The sequence below is a fragment of the Megalobrama amblycephala genome, linkage group LG8 (genome assembly GCF_018812025.1).
Source record: "Megalobrama amblycephala isolate DHTTF-2021 linkage group LG8, ASM1881202v1, whole genome shotgun sequence".
Lineage (NCBI taxonomy): Eukaryota > Metazoa > Chordata > Actinopteri > Cypriniformes > Xenocyprididae > Megalobrama > Megalobrama amblycephala.
Window position 1 is genome coordinate 34853329 of NC_063051.1, and position 21497 is coordinate 34874825.

General features: G+C 34.0%; 1 protein-coding gene across 1 annotated transcript; it reads left to right on the forward strand.

Annotated features, from left to right (window-relative positions):
- Nucleotides 1–992: 992 nt before the first annotated feature.
- On the forward strand, nucleotides 993–21244 carry LOC125274443 (NACHT, LRR and PYD domains-containing protein 12-like). Its single transcript, XM_048200861.1, has 10 exons — nucleotides 993–1359; nucleotides 4900–5168; nucleotides 6937–6981; nucleotides 7196–8978; nucleotides 9313–9486; nucleotides 10917–11090; nucleotides 13893–14066; nucleotides 17603–17776; nucleotides 19210–19383; nucleotides 19877–21244. Exons 2-10 carry the CDS (start codon nucleotides 4913–4915, stop codon nucleotides 19884–19886), a joined length of 2964 nt encoding a protein of 987 aa, XP_048056818.1. The 5' UTR covers nucleotides 993–1359; nucleotides 4900–4912; the 3' UTR covers nucleotides 19887–21244.
- Nucleotides 21245–21497: the final 253 nt, after the last annotated feature.

The window sequence follows — 21497 nt, forward strand, 5'->3', positions numbered from 1 at the left end:
TCATAGATTAAAGAACATAAGAACTGTAAGAACAATAGGTAACACTTTACAATAAGGTCTCATTAGTTAATATTAGTTAATGCATTATCTAACATTAACTAACAATGAGCAATAGCTACATTTGTTACAGAAGTTATTTTAATCGTAATTCTTCTTCTTCTTCCTTGAGTCTATGGCAGCCCATAGCCCTTTTGTGGGAAAGTTATGAAATTTGGCACACAGTGGACAGTGAACATTCACCACAGCAATTTTGGAGTCTCTAACTTAATCCTTCTAGCGCCACCAACTGTCCAAAGTTTCCTTTACGTTTGTGCTAATAACTTGAACCATAGGGCTAGGAACTACTTTTTCCTCTGATTCCTTGGCTCATGACTATTCGATCACCAAATGACTTCATTTTCCCACATTTTCCCCCCAAAAAACAACAACACTTTTTTGAACTCATCCTAGATGGTTCATCTGATTTTCACCAAAATTGGCTCAGATCATCTTCAGACCATGATGGCAAAATATTATCAAAAGCTTTTTGATACAAATTTGATGAAAAGAATGCCAAATTGGATGCGAGGCTATATGTCATCACAAGCATGATCAGAGGCTACATGCAACATTTCGGCACAGTGCCACCTACTGGTCAGGAGATATGAAAAATGTAATTTTTTGCTTATAACTTCAGAACGGATTGCCCAGAAATCATAAAAGTATTTACATCTCGTTAGATTTTTGGGTGACATGCCAAGTTGAATGATATCTAATTGTCCCATATTCCCAATCAGAAAAAAGCAGTTCTGCAAACTAGCATTTGTTATTTTTTTTCCACATAATAAAAATAAAATTTGTGTTTCTGTTTTAACTTATGGAGGAAAATATGTTAATAAACATAAACAAATGTTTTAGGACAGAAAATATTAGCTCAGTATAAAAACAATACAAATAAATGGAACGATTACGTAAAGATACACAAATATGTATTTGTTTGTTTGTTTGCTTTGTGAACAAGTAAGTAAACTTCCATCAGTCATCATCGTACAATCTACATACAGGTACATGTCAAACCCAAGTTTATTAGATCCATGTCATTACAGCGTGATTTGTAATGATAATATAGGATTGCTGAATTTGCAGAGTCTGTAGCAGAAATAAAGCAGGCAAATTATGAAGAAAACACAGTGAAAATGAAACCAAAACTTAGAATAACCGTTTCAAGGGGTAGAGGATATGTATTAGCTCAGTATAAAACAATGGAAAAGTTTTCAAAGATCACAGTATGCACGCCGGCTGACGTCATACGTAGGTGAGAGGTTCAAACAGCCGCACGATAAGGGCACATCCTCTTTCCTGCAATGCTAATCGAGAGAGGTATGATCTTATGCGCTCCCTCAATCTGATGTTAAATTGTGTTACAGGTGTTCATTTCATGTTTAAATGTTTAACTGTGAAAAAGTATTCCCATGTGATGTTATATTTGACCATTAGTTCGAGTTATCAATTTTTTAAATTAAGTTTATTTAAGTGCTGTTAATAAGTGAATACTGCATTGTGTGAGATGGCTGCGTGGTGTGTGCGTCTCGAGTGAGAGATGCATTAGCGGCTATCTTTATTAAATAATAGATGTATATTAGGGATGCAACAATACAGTTCACTGTTCAATACATACCTCGGTTTTTTTAACCACGGTTTTCGGTTCGGTTTGTTTCTGATGGCTTGGTACATCAGACAACAGTAAAAGATTAAGGAGAAAAAAAAAAAACTATTTTACTGCAATATTTTTTTTTTTACTTATGTTAACGTTAATTTTTGGGTGATATATCCCTTTAAGAGCTGCACGCATTCGATTTTACTTTCACTTTAGACATTAAGTGTGATTTATGTGCTCGCTCAGAAAAGCGCATGTTAGAACATGTTTAACTCAAGGTTTTAAAACGCATGCACATAATGAACTTTCGTGATTGCGAATAACTGCAGTGTCCAGTGAGCGCAACTCTGCGTTAAGACGTGATATGTGAATGTATGTCGCGTTGTACAGTATATTGAGACGGAGACACCAGTTGCCAGTTGCATAAACTTAAAAAAAGCCCCGGGTATACTTCACTTCCCGCGCCCGCGCGTCTTTCAAACCAATGATGCGCGCGGATGACACAGTTCCACACATGCGCAGTGCAATTTTTTCTATATTATTACCAGACAACCGGTCATTCGCTGGGCAGGATTGAAGAAGAAAAATAGTGCAGCCACCATTGCATCATAGTTCAGAAGATACACCAAGAGAATAGGAATCAAAAACGATGGAGAAGGCATGCTTTGAGTTTACACGCGCATTTGGGCTGCGCGTGGACGGGGTATGCGGCCAGCCACGAGCTCTCCGCATGACGAAAATGACGTCATGCGGACGGTGCACGAACGCGGGCGGCTGAAGTATACCCGGGGCTTTAGACTGTGACTTAAGATCTTGACCAACTAGCAGTTAGTTAGGGCTAATCAGTCTTACTTTTCTGATTCAAATTAGACTGATCTACCTTTTTATGTAACGGACTTTGCAAAGTTAGTACCAGTCTTGAAGAAAAAAAATAGATGTTAGTTTTAAGACTAGTCTAAGACGTTTATGCAGCTGGCCACAGACCTGCAAATCATAGAATGTTTACTGTAGCACGATACTACGATTTAAAAGACGGTGCTGCTTCCTCGTACAGCAGCCTCACTTCACCGCACGCTCACCCTGTTAAAGTGAGAACTCTGACTCCAGCATTGCAAGTGTAATATATGGAATACCAAACCTGCCAAAATAAAAATAAATAAATAAATGCATAAATCTACAAAGAAATGTAAAAAAGCAAAAATAAATATATAAATAACTATACAAAGAAAAGCAAAAAATAAATAAAAATAAAAATAAATAAGTATACTAGGGCTGTCAATAGATTTTTTTTTTTTTAATCGCGATTAATCGCGCACACCATTTATCTTGTTTAACATCCATTTTGCAATCATTGCCTATATCCAGCAAGGTAAACCATCAGATTGAAGTGTGATTTTCACAAAACTGTATTTTTCAGCTTTTTTCAAGGTAAATTTAGATGTCTTTCCAAAAAAGGACACCATATAACTGAAAAATAAAAAACTATGAATGTTTTTTTCATATAATTATGTACACCAAAGCACCCATAAGAAAAATCACAGCAAAAAAACGTTTCAGAATTCAGAGTGTTTAGTATTTGCAACAGCAAAGAGCTTGTTTACATTTTTACAAGCCAAGTTGCAATACTGAACAGGACCACATGGAGATGCCTTGACCTGCATATATACTAAGTACACAACAACATACACAAGGCAAATCCAAACATTATCTATATGTGTGTGAAAACAACGTGAATGTACTGAAATGTGTCTGTGCATAAATGCTATGTGCGATCAGTGTGTTGAGAGTGCTCATACATGATTTGTTTGCCCATCAGTATAAAAGACTCACGCATGCACCTGTACGTCACCGTAATCGTCTTTACTTTGATTGCAATCCGCATCCATCAAAAATTTCATAGCAAGAAGCTGATATGCTTTATCCAGCCGAGAAACATAGTTTCCAGCACGATGCGGGAGGGCTCGCGCTCTTCAGATACAATGACAGAATATGACAGAGAGTTCGTGTTTTAAAGCGAAACAGACACTGAAATGAATAATTCTCTCTGTCATCTCTGATATAATCAGCATGGACTTTAAGATCATTTAACTGCGTGACATAAATTACGTTATGACGCAATTTCATGTTTCCATAATTTTTTGCGTTAAATAACTCCTTAAGGATTTTATATTTTCAGACAAAGGTCTTAGTGATTTTCAGTTTTGTTTAAGGTAATTCAAGCAACAGTTTTTCAATAACGGAAGAATATGTAAAAGTATGATATTTGGGGTAAAAAGCTCAAAAGACACAATAATTAACATGATAATGAATAGCTGGCTAACTTTTCCATTTCTTGACATGACATGGTTAGATTCACATAGCAAATATCATATATCAAGTTGGGTATCTATCTTAGAGATACTGTAATACCCCATGTGTGGGGTAAAAGGCCCCCCTCACCACCTCATACATTTATAAGATTTTTAAACCAAATTAACCACTGTATGATTTTTTTTTTCACACAAAATATGTTGCTCCATCAATGTCCAATACAAACATATATATTTGTCCTGCAATCATATATTTTGAGAGTAGTGAAATATACATATATATATATGTATTCACTATGATAGTATGATGCATCAATGAAGAAATCAACTAGCTAGTCATGACTGTCTCAAAACCATATTGTCGCACACCTGTCGTTCAGCCATGTTGGTGAATGATGTCATGCAGGAGTAATAACGTCTTTATTACGACATGACATCTGATGACTAATTCTCATTTTTCTCAGTTGTTTTGCTTCATTTACAGATTCAATTTTGGCTTGTTCTGACGTACTAGAGCACGTACCCCTACGCACATGTGCACTCTTCAAAAATGGTGCTTTAAATCTCTTGACAAACTAAAATATGCAAATGACATTTGTATGCATTCGAAATACATTGTACTGAATGTCAGCTTGCTTATTTTGCTCAAGATAACAATTTAATAAGTCCACATGTCATAAAAACAAGAAACTATGCTTCTCAGCTCAAGAGCTGTCGCTCCAACCACACAAGTTTGCGGTGCAGTTTGCGAATGTTCGTTTGAACCAAAATGAACCAAATCGTTGAACTGTGTTAGTAATGACGTAACTTTCGATGTTAAATGGCTAACAATGCTTTTGAGAAACGCACCCCAGAGTGTCATTTTGTTACATGCATTTATATGCATATGTTGCATAGATCTCCACTAAAAAATTGCAACTTTTTAAAGATTTTTTCCTTTTTCTTGTCCAACAGTCCATGAAGGACGATGGCAACAGTTTTAGAGCTGATTCATCATACATTAGATGACCTGAAAAAAGATGATCTGAAGAGATTTAAGAGTTACTTAAATCAAGATGGACCCATCGGAGCTGGTAAACTGGAGGATGCTGATGTCACTGATATAGGGGATATAATGATGAAGCGTTTTGGAGAAGAAGAAGCTGTGAAGATCACACTGAACATCCTGAGTAAGATTTACCAGAACCAGCTGGCTGACAAGTTGCAGAAAAAGTACACTGAAGGTAATAAAAGAAAGAATAGAGAACGAGAGTGAGCATAGATTCATAGAAATGTATATTCAAATTTCTTTGAAAGAAGATTCTTATCTTCCCCAAAGCTGCATTTATTTTATCAAAAGTAGTTAGTTTTTTTTTTCAATTGCTAACAACCATTGTTCAATACTGAAGCCACATTATCACAAATCCTCATACATTACCAAGATGAATCTAGGCCAAACAGATAATCTCAGCTTCAAATCACTTTATATATGTCTCAAAATAAACTTGTTTCACCATAACACTGGCAAAAATTCTCATTCTGAAAACATCATGCACATAAATATTCACAATATAAGAATAAGATCTTTTCATTTTTTACTGTCTGTATTACAGCATACAGAATAAATGAGAAATGCAGCAATTTATTTTTTTCTATATCTTTACATATAGTATTGTAATTTACATGCAAAAAAAAATAAAAAGTTGAAACAACAATAACAAAATCCTGAAGCAATAATAATTACAAACAAAAAATTTGTCTTTCCTCTCTGTGTTGATGTTGTTTTTCTCTGGGTTAAACCCACAATCCAAAGACATACATGACAGGTGAAGTGGAGACTGTAAGTTTGCCCATAGGTGTGAGTGTGAATACTGAACGTGTGTGTGTGTGTGTGTGTGTGTGTGTGTGTATATGTGTGTATGTGTGTGGTCCCTGTGATGGACCGCAATCTGTCCAGGGTGTTTCACAGTTTGGTCTGTATAGACTTCCTTGTTTGCTGAATTTGTGAAGAGTTTTGAAAATGTGGCAGCATTGATGCTTGTTAGCAATTGAAAAAAAACTGGAATAATTACAACAACAGCAAAACCCATTCAAAACATATCTAGTATAATGACGTATGTGCAATATTGGAGTCCAACTGTGTCAGGAGTCTTTCTCTGTAGAGTTTGTCTTCTCTGTCCGTGTTGATGTTGGTACAGTACTGTGAGGGCTCTAGTTCTCCCTCTCTCTGCTACTCTTCTTTCCTCGTCTTCCTTGATCCATGCTTCAAAAAAAAAAATAAAAATAAAAAAAATAATAATTCTGAAGCCATCCCGATTTACCAAAAGATTACTGGGGGAATAAACAACCAAATAAACTAATATTGTAATAGAGACTTTCAGCTGAAATTCCAAGTTGTTGTGTTTGGGATCATTATTATTTCATTGTAAATATTCTGCTAATATTTTATATTTCAATATAATTCCTGCAAAAATGCTCAGATTTTGCCATCATTCTGATTTGAATGTGCTTTTATCAGTTTTGAAAGCAGTGTGTTAGCATTCGAAAAATGTTCTGTAAATATATAGTGTTTTGCAGATGGTGCAGTATGAACAACAAAAGTGGATTTTGGGAAATGTGGTCATTGAATGCATTTTGTGTAAAAGCAATGAAAAATGATTCACAGTTTGGTTTGCATAGACTTCTGGTTCGCTGAATGTGTGAAGAGTTTTGAAAATGTGGCTTCAGTATTGAACAATGCTTGTTAGAAAAAGTAAAATATTGTGAAATATTACCTTTGAAAATAGCTGTTTTCTATCTGAATATCTTTTTAGAATTGTTTTCTATGTTGCCATCACGGTAAAAGATTCACAGCTGAATTTTCTGCATCATCATTCAGTCTTCAGTGTCACATGATCCTACAGAAATCATTCTAATATGATGATTTAGTTAATAGTTTAATAGTTGTGCTGCTTAATGAAGTGTTGAAACACGATGCATTTTTCACAATCATTCTTTTCTCTCTCTTCACAGTGCAAAAATCATTAGAACCAGCTGTGAAACGCACAAGAAAACAAGGTAAATTAACCTTAAACATGTCCTTATAGTGGAATCAGAAATTATTATTTTTTTCAGTACAAAACAGAACTAATTTCAGTAATATGATTTTAAATACCATATGTTTACAACAGTTGATTTTAATGATAATCATGCTAATATGAAAATTTGAAACTGTTTAATTTTCTAATATTGTTTTATTTCTTTTCCTGTTTGTTTATATTTTTCATAACAGATGATTTCTGGCAGCAGGAACTCTTGAAAACTCACAAAATGAAAATGAAGGAGAAAGTAGAGCATATTTTTGAGTGTAAAAAGGAAAATGAAGCACATCTCAAGGATGTTTTCACTGAACTCTTCATTACGGAGGGTGATCTCAAAGAAGTCAATCAAGAACATGAGATTTTGCAGATTGATGAAACCATTAAACCCCATAAACCAGAGGACAGGCCAATCAAATGCAATGATGTATTTAGTCTGAACAAAAATAAGAAAAAGATTGTGCTGACCAAAGGCATCGCTGGCATTGGAAAAACTGTATCAATGCACAAGTTCATTCTGGACTGGGCAGAAGGAAAAGCCAATCAGGACATAGACTGTGTTTTCCTGCTTCCATTCCGAAAGATTAACTGCATTAAAGACAGAGAGATCAGTCTACATGAGTTTCTGCAGAGATTTAATCCTGAACTGAAGGACCTGGAAGCATCAAAGATATGTAAGATATATAGTTGTAAGCTTGCGTTTATCTTTGATGGACTGGATGAGAGTCGACTGACTTTGGATTTTGTCAGTGGAATGGTGACAGGTGTTGAGGAGCGATCATCTGTAGATGAACTGTTTACAAGTCTGGTGAATGGGACTCTGCTCCCATCATCTTGTGTCTGGGTGACCTCACGACCAGCAGCAGCCAATCAGATTCCTCCTGAGTATGTAGGGTTGTTCACAGAGGTGCGAGGATTCACTGACCAGCAGAAGGAGGAGTATTTCAGAAAGAGAATCAAAGATGAGAATCACGCCTCCAGAATGATCTCACACATTAAGCAATCTCGTAGTCTCTACATCATGTGTTACATTCCCGTGTTCTGTTGGATCACAGCCACTGTTTTTCAAGACATCCCTATTGAGAACAATGCAGAGAACATCAACACAACACTCACTGAAATGTACATCCACTTCCTGCTGATACAGATGAACATGAAGACCCAGAAGTGTGACAGAAAAACAGAAAGAGAACGTTCCAAGCTCTTAGAATCCAACAAAACAATGATTTTGAAGTTAGCTAAACTAGCATTTGAACAACTGAAGAAAGAAAACATAGTGTTCTATGAGAAGGATCTGAGAGCATGTGGTATTGATGTGTGTGAAGACATTGAGTCCACAGGAATGCTCACTGAGATCTTTCAGCAAGAAGCTGGACTTCATGAAATGAAGGTCTTCTGCTTCGTGCATCTGAGTGTTCAAGAGTTCCTTGCTGCAGTGCACGTGTTCCTCTGCTACCTGAACAAGAACATGGATGAGCTGCAGTTTTTCACTGATGAGATACAAAACGAGGTCATTGCTTTACATCATTTACTAAAGAAGGCTGTTGAGAAAGCAATGCAAAGTCAGAAAGGACATTTAGACCTATTTTTACGGTTTCTGCTGGGCATTTCACTGGAATCAAATCAGAAACTGCTCATAGGCCTGTTTACACACACTGAAGACAGCGAAGACAGCATCACAGAAATAACCAAACACATTAATGAACAATTACAAAACCAGCGAATCTCACCTGAAACTTCAGTCAACCTGTTCTACTGCTTACAGGAGCTCAATGACAATTCATTATATACAGAAATACAAAGATACATCAGATCATCTCCAGAAAGAAAACTCTCATCTTCCATGTGCTCATTGATGGCTTATGTACTGCTGATGTCAGAGGAGGTGCTGGATGAGTTCAACCCGAAGAAGTACACGAATGAACTAGGTGGCCGCATGAATCTCCTGCCAGCTGTGAGATGCTGCAGAAAAGCGATGTAAGAAATTTGCTGACAGCATTTTAATAAAATTTTTAACTCTGAAAATTCTCTTTAGTGTAAGATGCAGTGTGAAGGATCATGATTTTTACTGATTTTGGAGAGTAAAATCTTTATTTAATAAAACTGATTCACTAAAAAGTGATTTTATAGACATATGTTTGAAAGATTTTTCAACGCAGTTCCAGCATACATGACATTTATTTTATTTTTTTTTCCAGAAAGCTTGAATGTTCACAGATAACATGACATGACATATTACTGGTATTACAAACACTGTTCCTACAAGATAAACACACAATAAATGCCATGGACAACTATCCTGTTTTTACAGACTCTCCTCAAGTAATCTCAATGACACCTGGTGTGAAACTGTGGCTTTGGCCCTGCGGACACCAAACTCACCCCTGATAGAGCTGGACATGTATAACAATGACCTGAAGGATTCAGGAATTAAGCTGTTCTCTGATGGACTGAAGAGCCCAAACTGTCAGCTGAAGACACTGAGGTTTGAGATTCATTCAATCCTTATACAACACCCACCTCATTATTTCAATCACTAAAATCAGTGGGACATTCTAAAACGCTTAACATCAAAATGCTTAACGTGACAGATTTTAATACAACAAATTCATTATACACCATATTGAATGCATAATATATATACAGGCAATCAGATGAACCCAGAACTGGAATACAATGCACTCAATTATATGTTTTTTCTTCATAATAGTTTCCTATTAAAAAACAATTTACATGAAACTTTGCACGTTGCGTTCATCTTCTGGGTTCATTTATTTGCCTGTACATAGTATAATTTTATAAATAAGGTGTATACTAAATTTGGTCATCCAATCTCACTGTATAAAGATGATGATAATGAAGTCAGTGAAGCATGTATTGCAATAGGGATGTTTTCTCCCCATTACTTCCACACATGAGAGATGGCTTGTCAAATATTTCTGTATGTTTTTTAAAATAAACAAATTAAAGTGCCATCTCATTGTTATTAGATATCCTGACAGTAGTATATGTGACCGGTCTTTGTTTAGCTCTGTGTTGTGTGGATAGATGAACGAGAGCGGGAGCAACCGGAACATCACTCTTAAACAAGCCATGTACCATATTTAACAATACATCAGACACTGAAATATTAATAAATAACTTTAAAAACATGACATCACAAATAAAATAAATAAATATAAAAAAAAAAAAAATTAAAAGGAATATTGAAAGAATAATTTCCGCAAAATAAAATAATTGATAATAACAAAGGGAAAGATTTTGAGTGAAATTCATAAATTAATATTACACCTTACATCATAACATCAAATTGTGCAAATCCAAATCACACACACACACACACACACACACACACACACACACACAATTTATAAATGACTTATAACTGAATTAACAAAACATTCATAAAATGATAGCTTATCACATTAATCATATTGCTCATCATTAAATAATAATTTTACTAACTAATAACCTATAAGTGACTTATAACTGAACGGTATTGTAAAGTGTTACAGTAGATTCTTTAATACATGAATTTTGTATGTGTTCATATAAGAGTCATTCTCTCTAAAGAAAAGAAGAATATTGTTGTGGAGAAAACAATGTGTCGAGTGCCAACAGCGTTTCATTAACTCGGAACCTAAAACCCAAACTTACTCGAACATGATTATTTCCTTCGAGAGATGCAAATCTATTTGATTATGATCCTCAGTATCTGGTAGATGGCTGTATAGATGGTGATGAAACCATATTTTCAGAAATATATTTGCAGAACTTATAGTTTATGAAATTAGAGATATTCAACTCTTATCAGTTTATTTTAAATGGATGTATAATTATTCAAAAAATTTAACAAGCTGTTGTTGTGAGTTGTAATATCTCTGATATCTTCACTGTTTCTGTGTGTGTTTGTAGCTTGTGTCGCTGTGAGGTGACAGATGAAGGCTGTGGTTATCTGTCTTCAGCTCTGCGTTTAAATCCCTCACATCTGAGAGAGCTGAATCTGAGTGACAATCCCCTGGGAGATTCAGGAGTCAAGAGGCTGTCTGATGTACTGAAGGATCCAAACTGCACACTGAACAAACTCAAGTATGTTTAGCAGTAAGATTCATTTCATCCTGTGATTGTTTGTATTTGCATTTCAGTCTTACCATCTACAAGTGTATCACAAGTGTATCAATATCATTCACAACGGTCTGTAGTCAATTTTTAAAGTAAAATTTAAGGCCTTTTAAGACCTGATAAAATAAAATGATACTGTACATTAAGGGTGTGCAATACTGACAAAAAATGTATCTTTTGTCAGTATTGAATTTTCAATATAAATGTATATTTTCCAAGTTTTGTTGATGATAATAATAAGATGATATTTTGATGAGTGTGTTGTTGTGCTGGTACCATGGCTGATTTAGGCCTGTTGTGGACAGCTGACTCACGGAGACATATTTTTCATATTCTATGTGGTGGTCAGTTCCTAGCAGTGACAGAAACTTTATTTAAATTTATTTATAAAGGGGCATTATTTGTTCTTTAAATTGATTTCCAGGGGCTTTTTTACCCATATAAGGGCATTTCCCCCAAAATTATTAGATTTATGCATCACCTTTTATTTCAAAGTCCTACATCTAAATTAAATTGAATTAAATTGAATTAAATTAAATTAGATTTAAAACACAGTATAGAGCTGTTACCAGTTAAATGAAATCATTATTGCAGTAAGGTTTATAGATATGGGAAGAAGGAGATGGGAACCGGAGAACGTTCAAACACAACGTTAATATAAAATAAACAAAGAACAAAATTAAAGTAATGCCACACAAACCTAATAAAAAATAAAATAAAGTCCAGGCCTGGTCCTCTCTCGTCCTTCACTGTTGTCACTCCTCCTTTTATGCTTCCGGAGCTCCGCTGTGAGAGATTCGTGCCGTTCCCTCATGGCTGTCTCCCGCCCTGTTTGTCACAATTATCAACAAAATCTATCTTTGCAGTGTAGAGGTGACAGAAGTGGCATCACAAGTGACATTAATATATTTACACTGCATTTACAATTGCATAAATAATGCTACAAGACTGTTTTTTTAAATTCAATATTTAAACATAAAATGATTTCTAATTGTATTTTTTTTAAATAAAGGGTACTTTAAATATGAAACTAAAACAAATAAAAAACAATGTATAATATACTAATATTTTACAGTAAAGCATTGGTTTTGAGTACAGTAATACCAATATCAACAAACTAGAAGTAAAAGTTTAACTCTTAATTTATACAGGGCTATGTTTAATTCGGACAGATTGAGAGATATTCATCTTTTATCAGAGTCTCAACCCTTTAAAACCTCCGGGAGCGCCCGTCTGTTTAAGAGCCAATAGAAACTGAAACCATATGGATAGAACAATAATTATTTTTACTCATCATTAAATAGTTTATAAATGACTAATATAACTGAATTAACGAAGCATTCATAAAATGTTAGCATATCACTTATTAATCAGATTGCTCATCATTAAATAATGATCTATAAATGACTTATTACTGAATTAACAAAACATTCATAAAATGTTAGCATATCACTTATTAAACATATTGCTCATGTAATGGATGTGAAAAGACACACTCATACGTGGGCTTATTTCTACTTGAATTTATCTTTTTGGATAGAAAAAAGAAAGTAAAAATTAGGTTGGCTGAAGACAATACTGCAGACATTCATGAAAGACCACAGCAGCAACACACAGATCTGCTGCCTACAGCTAATCTAATATTACAATGTGCAAAATTGTAATTAATAACACAGTGTACCAAAACAGGATAATTAATTGTAGATGATAACAGGAAAACAAATTGCTAAATACCATTAGTTGCATCAAAAAGACTCACTTAAACATATTATTTTTACAATTAATCTGTTAATGACTTAGAGCAGGGGTGTCCAAACTCGGTCCTGGAGGGCCTCTGTCCTGCAAAGTTTAGCTCCAACTTTCCTCAACACACCTGATTGAAAGTTTCTAGTATGCCTAATTAGACCTTGGTTAACTGGTTCAGGTGTGTTTATTTGGGGTTGGAGCTAAACTCTACAGGACAGTGGCCCTCCAGGAGCAGGACTGGACACCTCTGACTTAGAGCATGAAAAATACATAAAAAAATACATACCCACAGCAGCGACACAGCAAGAGAAGTGCGACAAGATATGATATTATTAGTACCATTAATAGCCAAAAGAGAGGAGCCTTCAAACACCAATTTTTCCAACCAAATACCTTATTTTGTGGAATTCACATATATAAACTCTTTAAATGAATTGTTCTTTTTAACACAGTTACACTCATCATTAAATAACAATTTATTAAATATTTATAGCTGAATTAGCAAAGCATTCATAAATGTTAGCATATCACTTATTAAACATTTAGTCAAGTTTTGTAAGGGATTTGTTCATCATTTATTAATAATAACCTATAATTGACATAACTAAACATTATTATAAAGTGTTACAGTAGATTCTTTAATGCATGAATTTTGTATGTGTACATATTAGAGTCATTCTCTCTAAGAGAAGAATATTGTTGTGCAGATCACAATGTGTCAAGTGTCAACAGCATTTCATTTACTCAGATCCTAAAACCTAAACTTACTCAAACACTGTTATTTCCTTCAGGAGATGCAAATCTATTTCATTATGATCCTCTGTATCTGGTAAATGGCTGTTCAGATGGTGATGAAACCATATTTACAGAAATATATTTGCAGAACTTACAGTTTATGAAATGAGAGGAATTCAACTCTTATCAGTTTATATTAAATTGATGTGCAAGTATTCAAAATATTTAACAAGTTTTTGTGAGTTCTAATTTCTCTGATATCATAATTTTTTCTGTGTGTGTTTGTAGATTATGGCGCTGTAAGGTGACAGATGAAGGCTGTAGTTATCTGTCTTTAGCTCTGCGTTCAAACTCCTCACACATGAGAGAGCTGGATCTGAGCTGGAATCGCCTGGGAGAATCTGGAGTCAAGATGCTCTCAGATCTACTGAAGGATCCAAACTGCACACTAAACAATCTCAAGTATGTTGAGCAGTAAGATTCATTTCATCCTGTGATTGTATTGTAGATTGAAGTTTAGTGGAATGTCATTTAAAATGGTCTGTAGTCAATTTTTTAAAGTAAAATTTAAGGCATTTTAAAACCTGATGAAATAAAAATGAATACTGTACATTAAGGGTGTGCAATACTGATAAAAATTATATCTCGATATTTTCAAGGATTTGTTGATGAGAATAATAAGATGATATTTTGCTGAGGGATATTTGTGCCGGTACCATGGCTGGTTTAGGCCTGTTCTGGACAGCTGACTCACTGAGACATTCATATTATTCATAATCTATGCGGTGGTCAGTTTACAGCAGTGACAGAAATTAACTTTATTGATTAAGGGGCATTATTTGTCCTATAAATTGATTTCCAGGGGCATTTTACCTATATAATGGCATTTCCCCTAAAATTATTAGATTTATAACACAGTATAGAGCTGTTACCAATTAAATTAAATCATTATTTCAATAAATTCATCTTTGCAGTGCAGAGGTGACAGAAGTGGCATCAGAAGTGACATTAATATATTTACACTGCATTTACAATTGCATAAATAATGCTACAATACTTTTAAATCAATATTTAAATATGATTTCTGATTGTAACTTTTTAATTAAAAGGTACTTTAAATATGAAACAAAAACAAATAAAAACAATAGATAATATACTAAATTTTTTACATGCTGGGGTTGATGTCTCAAACATATCTCACATTGCACAACCATTTTAGCAATTTGGCTTCTTAGGCCCAGCCACTACACTGACTGCTGTGCCCGAGCCCTACTCTTGGATATTCCCATATGTCCCTCGTGCAACCGGGCTAACATTTCTGTCTGCATTTTTTAATAAGCCCGGTGAAGCAATGTTTAACCCTCAGGGGTCTGAGGATTTTTGGGACCCTGGAGAAGTTTTGACATGCCCTGACATTTGTGCTTTTTTCAGTTGTTCATAAACATATTAATGGAAAAAGTGTCAGTACACTGTATTCAGCACAAACTAGGCTACAATAATATGTGAGGAACATGTATGTACATGTTTGTGTTTTTGAAGGAATAACGTTTATGCGTGGTTATTGAAAAAAACAAAAAACTTAAGTCACTGAAATAAAGCCAAAAAATATATATTAAATCTTTGTTCACAAGACTTCTGGGTATTTGAGGTTGTAGACTAGAGTTTTTGCTTCAAAATGAGGTAAAAATTATGCTGCCTGCTTGTTCATATAAAACAATAGAGAGATTTAAATGTTCTAAAACATCTTTGGTCAAGAAACACAGTATGCGTGGAGGCGTGAATCCTCATGTAAAATGGGTGATTCTCACCTGAGAAGACAAAAGAATCACATAATAATGACCTGAAATGACTTGCATATTAATGAGGCCTTTCAGTCAGGTAGGCTGTGAAAAAACCCTCTGTGATCATGATTCAAATCTCATCATGGTGTAAATCAAACATACAGAAAAAACAGCAATACTGTGAAATATTATTACAATTTAAAATAATGGTATTCTATTATATTCTTTAAAATATAATGTATTTCTGTGATGCAAAGTGTCTGAACAATTATGTTACCTCTATGGCATTTCATATAGGCTTTTAGCTTAAAAGCATGCACATTTGGAGAAATACTGATGGATTCTCATATGTTTGTCAATTTTCTATACAGAAGAGTAATATTTATTCAGGATTTATTGTCATTATTATGAGTGCTGGATACTGTGTTTTCAATTGATACTTGCAGCCGGAGGGCGCTCTGTACACCTTTAGTCCACAAATGCCTGAGCACTAAAGAAGAATAGGCAATCCAGGAACTAACCGAACTAACAGAGGACAGAGATCGCTAACTATGGCTATTCAAAACACTTTTCAAGACAATAAATACACGATTGAGATGATGAATGCATGTATTGACTCAGAATTTGCGTCTGAATAGCGCTGGCTCTGTGGGCGTGGCCACATTAGCGGATAATGAGCTGAATCACGGATTTCTGACATGGCTCTCTTTTCATACAGATTACATAAACACAGAATGTTTGTTTTCGATTTGACTTACATGATTTAAAACCTGACATTTCAACGTTTTTTTAGACATAAGTCTAATTTTTTTGTGATTAATATTCACTAAGTTACAGTTCATTTTCTGAGAACTATCAGATTGGACTTCCTTCAGAGGGAGACGAGAGATCATGCATCATGTTAGTTTTCTTTATTTTACAAAAAGCACAACATTTTGTTTTTACTCTGAGTGTACAAAATAAAAGAAGATATTCCACAGATTAAAATGGTGTATAACTCTTAATTGTATGTGCAACATTAACAGAGTATTTTGAGTCTCTTTCACACTGGTAAGAAAAAAACCGCAGTGGTATCGCCGGCGATACCCTCAGACCTCAGAGTGTTAACAGTGATTTTAAAACAGCTAAACTGTAAACCATATATATTATATAACCATATATATATATATAACCATATATATCCTATATACTATCAACTATATATTTGTTCATCATTTGTTCATGATTAACCATTGTTTATTGAGATAATGATACTAAAACAATTTTGATATAAATACATAAATGATTTATAAGTGATAATGTGTCAACTAATAACTTATCAACCATCTACTAATGATCTGATTTATTTCGTGATTTACAAATTTTTAAGATAACTTTCAACACATTTAAAAATCGCTAGCATACTACATATTAATCATTTATGAACATAAAGTCATGTTTTATAAATGATTAGCTCATCATTAAATAATTTATAAATTACTCATAACTGAATTACAAAACATTCATAAAATGATAGCATGTCACTTATTAATCATATTTCTCATCATTAGATAATAATTTATGAATGACATAACTGAATTAATTAAACATTCATAAAACATTATATCACTTTTTTAATCATATTTATCCTCATTAAATCATTTATAAATGACTTATTACTGAATTAACAAAACATTCATAAAACAATATCTTATCACTTAATCATATTTCTCATCATTAAATAATAATTTATAAATGACATAACTTGAATGAACAAAGCATTCATAAAATCATTAAATAATAATGTATTAACTCATAACCTATAAGTGACTTCTAACTGAACAGAATTATAAAGTGTTACCGTAGAATCTTTAATGTATGAATTTTGTATATGTATGAATAAGATTCATTCTCTCTAAAAGAAAAGAATATTGTTGTGCAGAAAACAATGTGTCGAGTATCAACAGCATTCCATTTACTCAGAACCTAAAACCCAAACTTACTCGATTTCCTTCAAATCTATTTGAATATGATCCTCAGTATCTGGCAATTAGCTGTATAGTTGGTGATCAGAACCATATACTCTTTTCAGCAGTACTTATAGTTTATGAAATGAGAGATATTCAACTCTTATCAGTTTATATTAAATGAATGTGTGATTATTCAAAAGATTTAACAAGCTTTTGTTGTGAGTGCTAATGTCTCTGATATCTTCATTGTTTCTCTGTGTGTTTGTAGATTACGGAGCTGTAATGTGAGAGAGGAAGGCTGTGATTATCTGTCTTTAGCTCTGCGTTCAAACCCCTCACACCTGAGAGAGCTGGATCTGAGCTACAATCCCCTGAGAGATTCAGGAGTCAAGATGCTCTCAGATCTACTGAAGGATCCAAACTGCACACTGAACAAACTCATGTATGTTTAGCAGTAAGATTCATTTCCTCCTGTGATTGTCTGTATTTGTTTTTCAGTCTTACCATCTACAAGTGTAGTGGAGTGAAATATTCAAAACTGTCTGTAATCGAGGTGCATGCAGGGTTGCTGCACATTTTTTAAAGTAAAATTTAAGGCTTTTGAGACCTGATGAAATAAACATTAATACTGTACATTAAGGGTGTGCAATACTGACTGGTTTAGGCCTGTTGTGGACAGCTAACTCACGGAGACATTCATATTATTCATATTCTATTTGGTGGTCAGTTCACAGCAGTGACAGAAATTAACTTTATTTATTAAGGGGCATTATTTGTCCTTTGAATTGATTTCCAGGGGCATTTTTACCTATATAAGGGCATTTTCCCCAAAATTATTAGATTTATGCGTCACCTTTTATGCCAAAGTCCTATTACCAATTGTCATCAAAATCCATCTTTGCAGTGCAGAGGTGACACAGAAGTGGCATCAGAAGTGACATTAATATATTTACACTGCATTTACAATTGCATAAATAATGCTACAATACTGTTTTTATTCAATATTTAAATATGGAATGATTTCTAATTGTAACTTTTTAATTAAAGGGTATTTTAAATATGTAACTAAAACAAATAAAAAACAATAGATAATATACTAAATCATTTACAGTAAAGCACTGGTTTTGAGTACAGTATTACTAATAACAAAATAAAAGGCAAAAACATTAAAACTTAAAAACATTAAAAACATTAACTCTTAATTTATAAAGGGCTATGTTTAATTCTGACAGATATTGATCTTTTATCAGGGTCTCAACACTTTAAAACCTCCGGGAGCACCTGTCTGTTTAAGAGCCAGTAGAAACTGAAATCGATTGGATAGAGCAATAATTATTTTTGCTCCTCATTAAATAATTTATAAATGAAATTAACTGAATTAACAAAGCTTTCAATGTTAACATAGCACATATTAAACATTTATTAACATATAGTCAAATTTTGTTCATCATTTCATCATTAGTTCATCATTAACTAATAATAACCTATAAGTGACTAATTGTAATGGTGTGTGGCTGATATGAAACGCACAACAAAGGAAATCTTCAAAGAGAACGTTTAATTAAGTAAACAACATGAACAGGAGAATAACTAGGAGAAATTATTAACCAAAAACACCATAAACCTTCAACAATGGAAGACAAGGGACTAACTGAAACAGAGGGCTTAAATACAAGGAGAACTGAACAAAGGAACAAATGAACCAATGAAAATCAAATATTATTGTGCAAAACAACTGAACGTTATTATAAAGTGTTACCGTAGAATCTTTAATGCATACATTTTGTATATGAACATATAAGAGTCATTCTCTCTAAAAGAAAAGAAGAAAATTGTTGTGCAGAAAACAATGTGTGTTTCTGTGTTTGTTTGTAGATTACGGCGCTGTAATGTAACAGATGAAGGCTGTCATTATCTGGCTTCAGCTCTGTGTTCAAACCCCTCACACCTGAGAGAGCTGAATCTGAGCGACAATCCCCTGGGAGAATCAGGAGTCAATATGCTCTCAGATCTACTGAAGGATCCAAACTGCACACTGAACAAACTCATGTATGTTGAGCAGTAAGATTCATTTCATCCTGTGATTGTCTGTATTTGTATTTGTCTCACCATCTACACGTGTAGTGGAGTGAAATATTCAAAACAGTCTGTAGTTGAGCTGCAAATCCATATAATTTTTTACTTTGTTAAAATATCAATCTCTATTTTAAAAAAAGATAGCTCACCCACTAGTCACCTTTATTTATATAGCGCTTTTTACAATTCAGATTGTGTCAAAGCAGCTTTACGGTGATAACTGGTATATAATTTTGGCTGCACAGCAGCTCTTAAAGAAAATGGTGTCAATATCCATCTTTAGTAAATTCAGTACTGATCAATCAAAACACTGTTGAATATCAAATGTCAAGTGTCCCCACCTAAGCAAGCCAAAGGTGACAGCGGCAAGGAACCCAAACTCCAACAGGTGACATCAGGTGGCAAACAGGTGTTAAAAATGGTAATCTGTGGTTAATGTTATTTTGTTCTCTCTACATTTCTTCAGACTCCAGTAATCTCACATCTCACATGGATCCAAACACAGCAGACACTCATCTCATTCTGTCTGAGGAGAACAGAAATATGACAAGTTTCAGAGGATCAGCCATATCCTGATCATCCAGAGAGATCTGATGAGTGTTGTCAGGTTCTGTGTAGAGAGAGTATGTCTGGACATTGTTACTGGGAGACTAAATGTAGTCAGTCAATGAATATTACTTTCATATAAAGGAATCAGCAGAGAAGGAAGGAATCCTGGAACCTGAACTGTTCAGATTACAGATTTACTGGCCGTCACAATAATCAGAGCTCCATCATATCTGCCCCCTCATCCCCTCTAACAAAGTAGGAGTGTTTCTGGACTGACAGGCTGGTACTTTGTCCTTCTACAGTGTCTATTGTTTATGCACAAAATCTGGTACAAAATCTGTCTCTGGGGTACCTTTATATCTTATTCACCTCTTAAAGGTACATATCAGTACTTTTTGAAAGCTTGTGTACCTTTTTTTCTGAGAGTGTGGTTGTCATATTTAGGAACATGTTTATACATTAATATATAAAATGAGTTTGAGACCAACTGGTTAATAAAAGTTAAAGTATGGGTCAATGTTATTTTTAAGAAAAGCCTGAGCATCATTTGAGCAGGACCAGATGGTTAGAAAATGAAATGGTTAGTAATTAGAGATGGGCCTGAATACATTGCTAAGTTTTATTACAATATTACAAATACTTACTCTTCAAATGTATCAATAAAGTACAATGCATTGGTGTGAGGAAATGTATTAATTGATAATACAATTACTGTATAATATAAAAATACAAAATTGTCTGTAAGATGTGTGGAGCATTCAATAGGTCGTCTAATTAGGGGTTTCACAGAAATGAGTGAGAATATGTGTGATCTAAAGCAACATGTAGAAAAATAATGCACATTGTTGCTGATTTTCCTCATTATATTCTCAGTGTTTTAGCGAGAGCCTGTAAAATAGTTCTTGTGTGAAAGTAAGAGGCAGCAAGATCTCAAGAAAAGTATGTAAGACGCTCTTTAGGTGACTAAACATTTTTAAGGCTATTCTATTGGTTAGGATATTGATATAGGGACTGTTGTTGTCAATAAGGTTTTATTTATGATGTTTCTTCCTTTAAACCTATATAAAATTTCATACCAATATTGTCCTTCATAACAAGTTTAACCACTATTACTGTAAACCATGTCATGCTCAATAAAAACAAAAGTAGCAAAGTGACTGATCATAAAGAGCTTGTGACATGGGAATAGTAAAGCATATAGTATGATAATAGTGTTGTCAGTGAAAATCTGTTTCACACTCTTTCATTCCATATATACAATTCTTGTTTTTATAGAATATAGCAGCATTTACTATAAATGTCCATTTAATGATAACTGTTTTATGGAATATTGCAGTGTTTATTATAAATGATTTATCGGTGCACGTCATTATTATTTTAAATTCATGTTACTCATAATCTTGAATCAGAATATCTTCTCCTCCCTCTCGCAGCATTTCTTCTCTTCTCTGATGACGAGAGGGGGGTAACCTGTCACTCACATGAGATCAACCAATAGCAAACATTAACCATTCAATCAACTGATCATATGCACAGTT

What these genes read in the sequence shown, in the direction of transcription:
- LOC125274443 (XM_048200861.1), top strand. Translation starts at nt 4,913, where the DNA reads ATGGCAACAGTTTTAGAGCTGATTCATCATACATTAGATGACCTGAAA. An exon ending in TGTCAGCTGAAGACACTGAG is followed by an intron (nt 9,487 to 10,916) that starts GTTTGAGATTCA and finishes GTGTGTTTGTAG; the next exon opens with CTTGTGTCGCTGTGAGGTGA. An exon ending in TGCACACTGAACAAACTCAT is followed by an intron (nt 17,777 to 19,209) that starts GTATGTTTAGCA and finishes GTTTGTTTGTAG; the next exon opens with ATTACGGCGCTGTAATGTAA.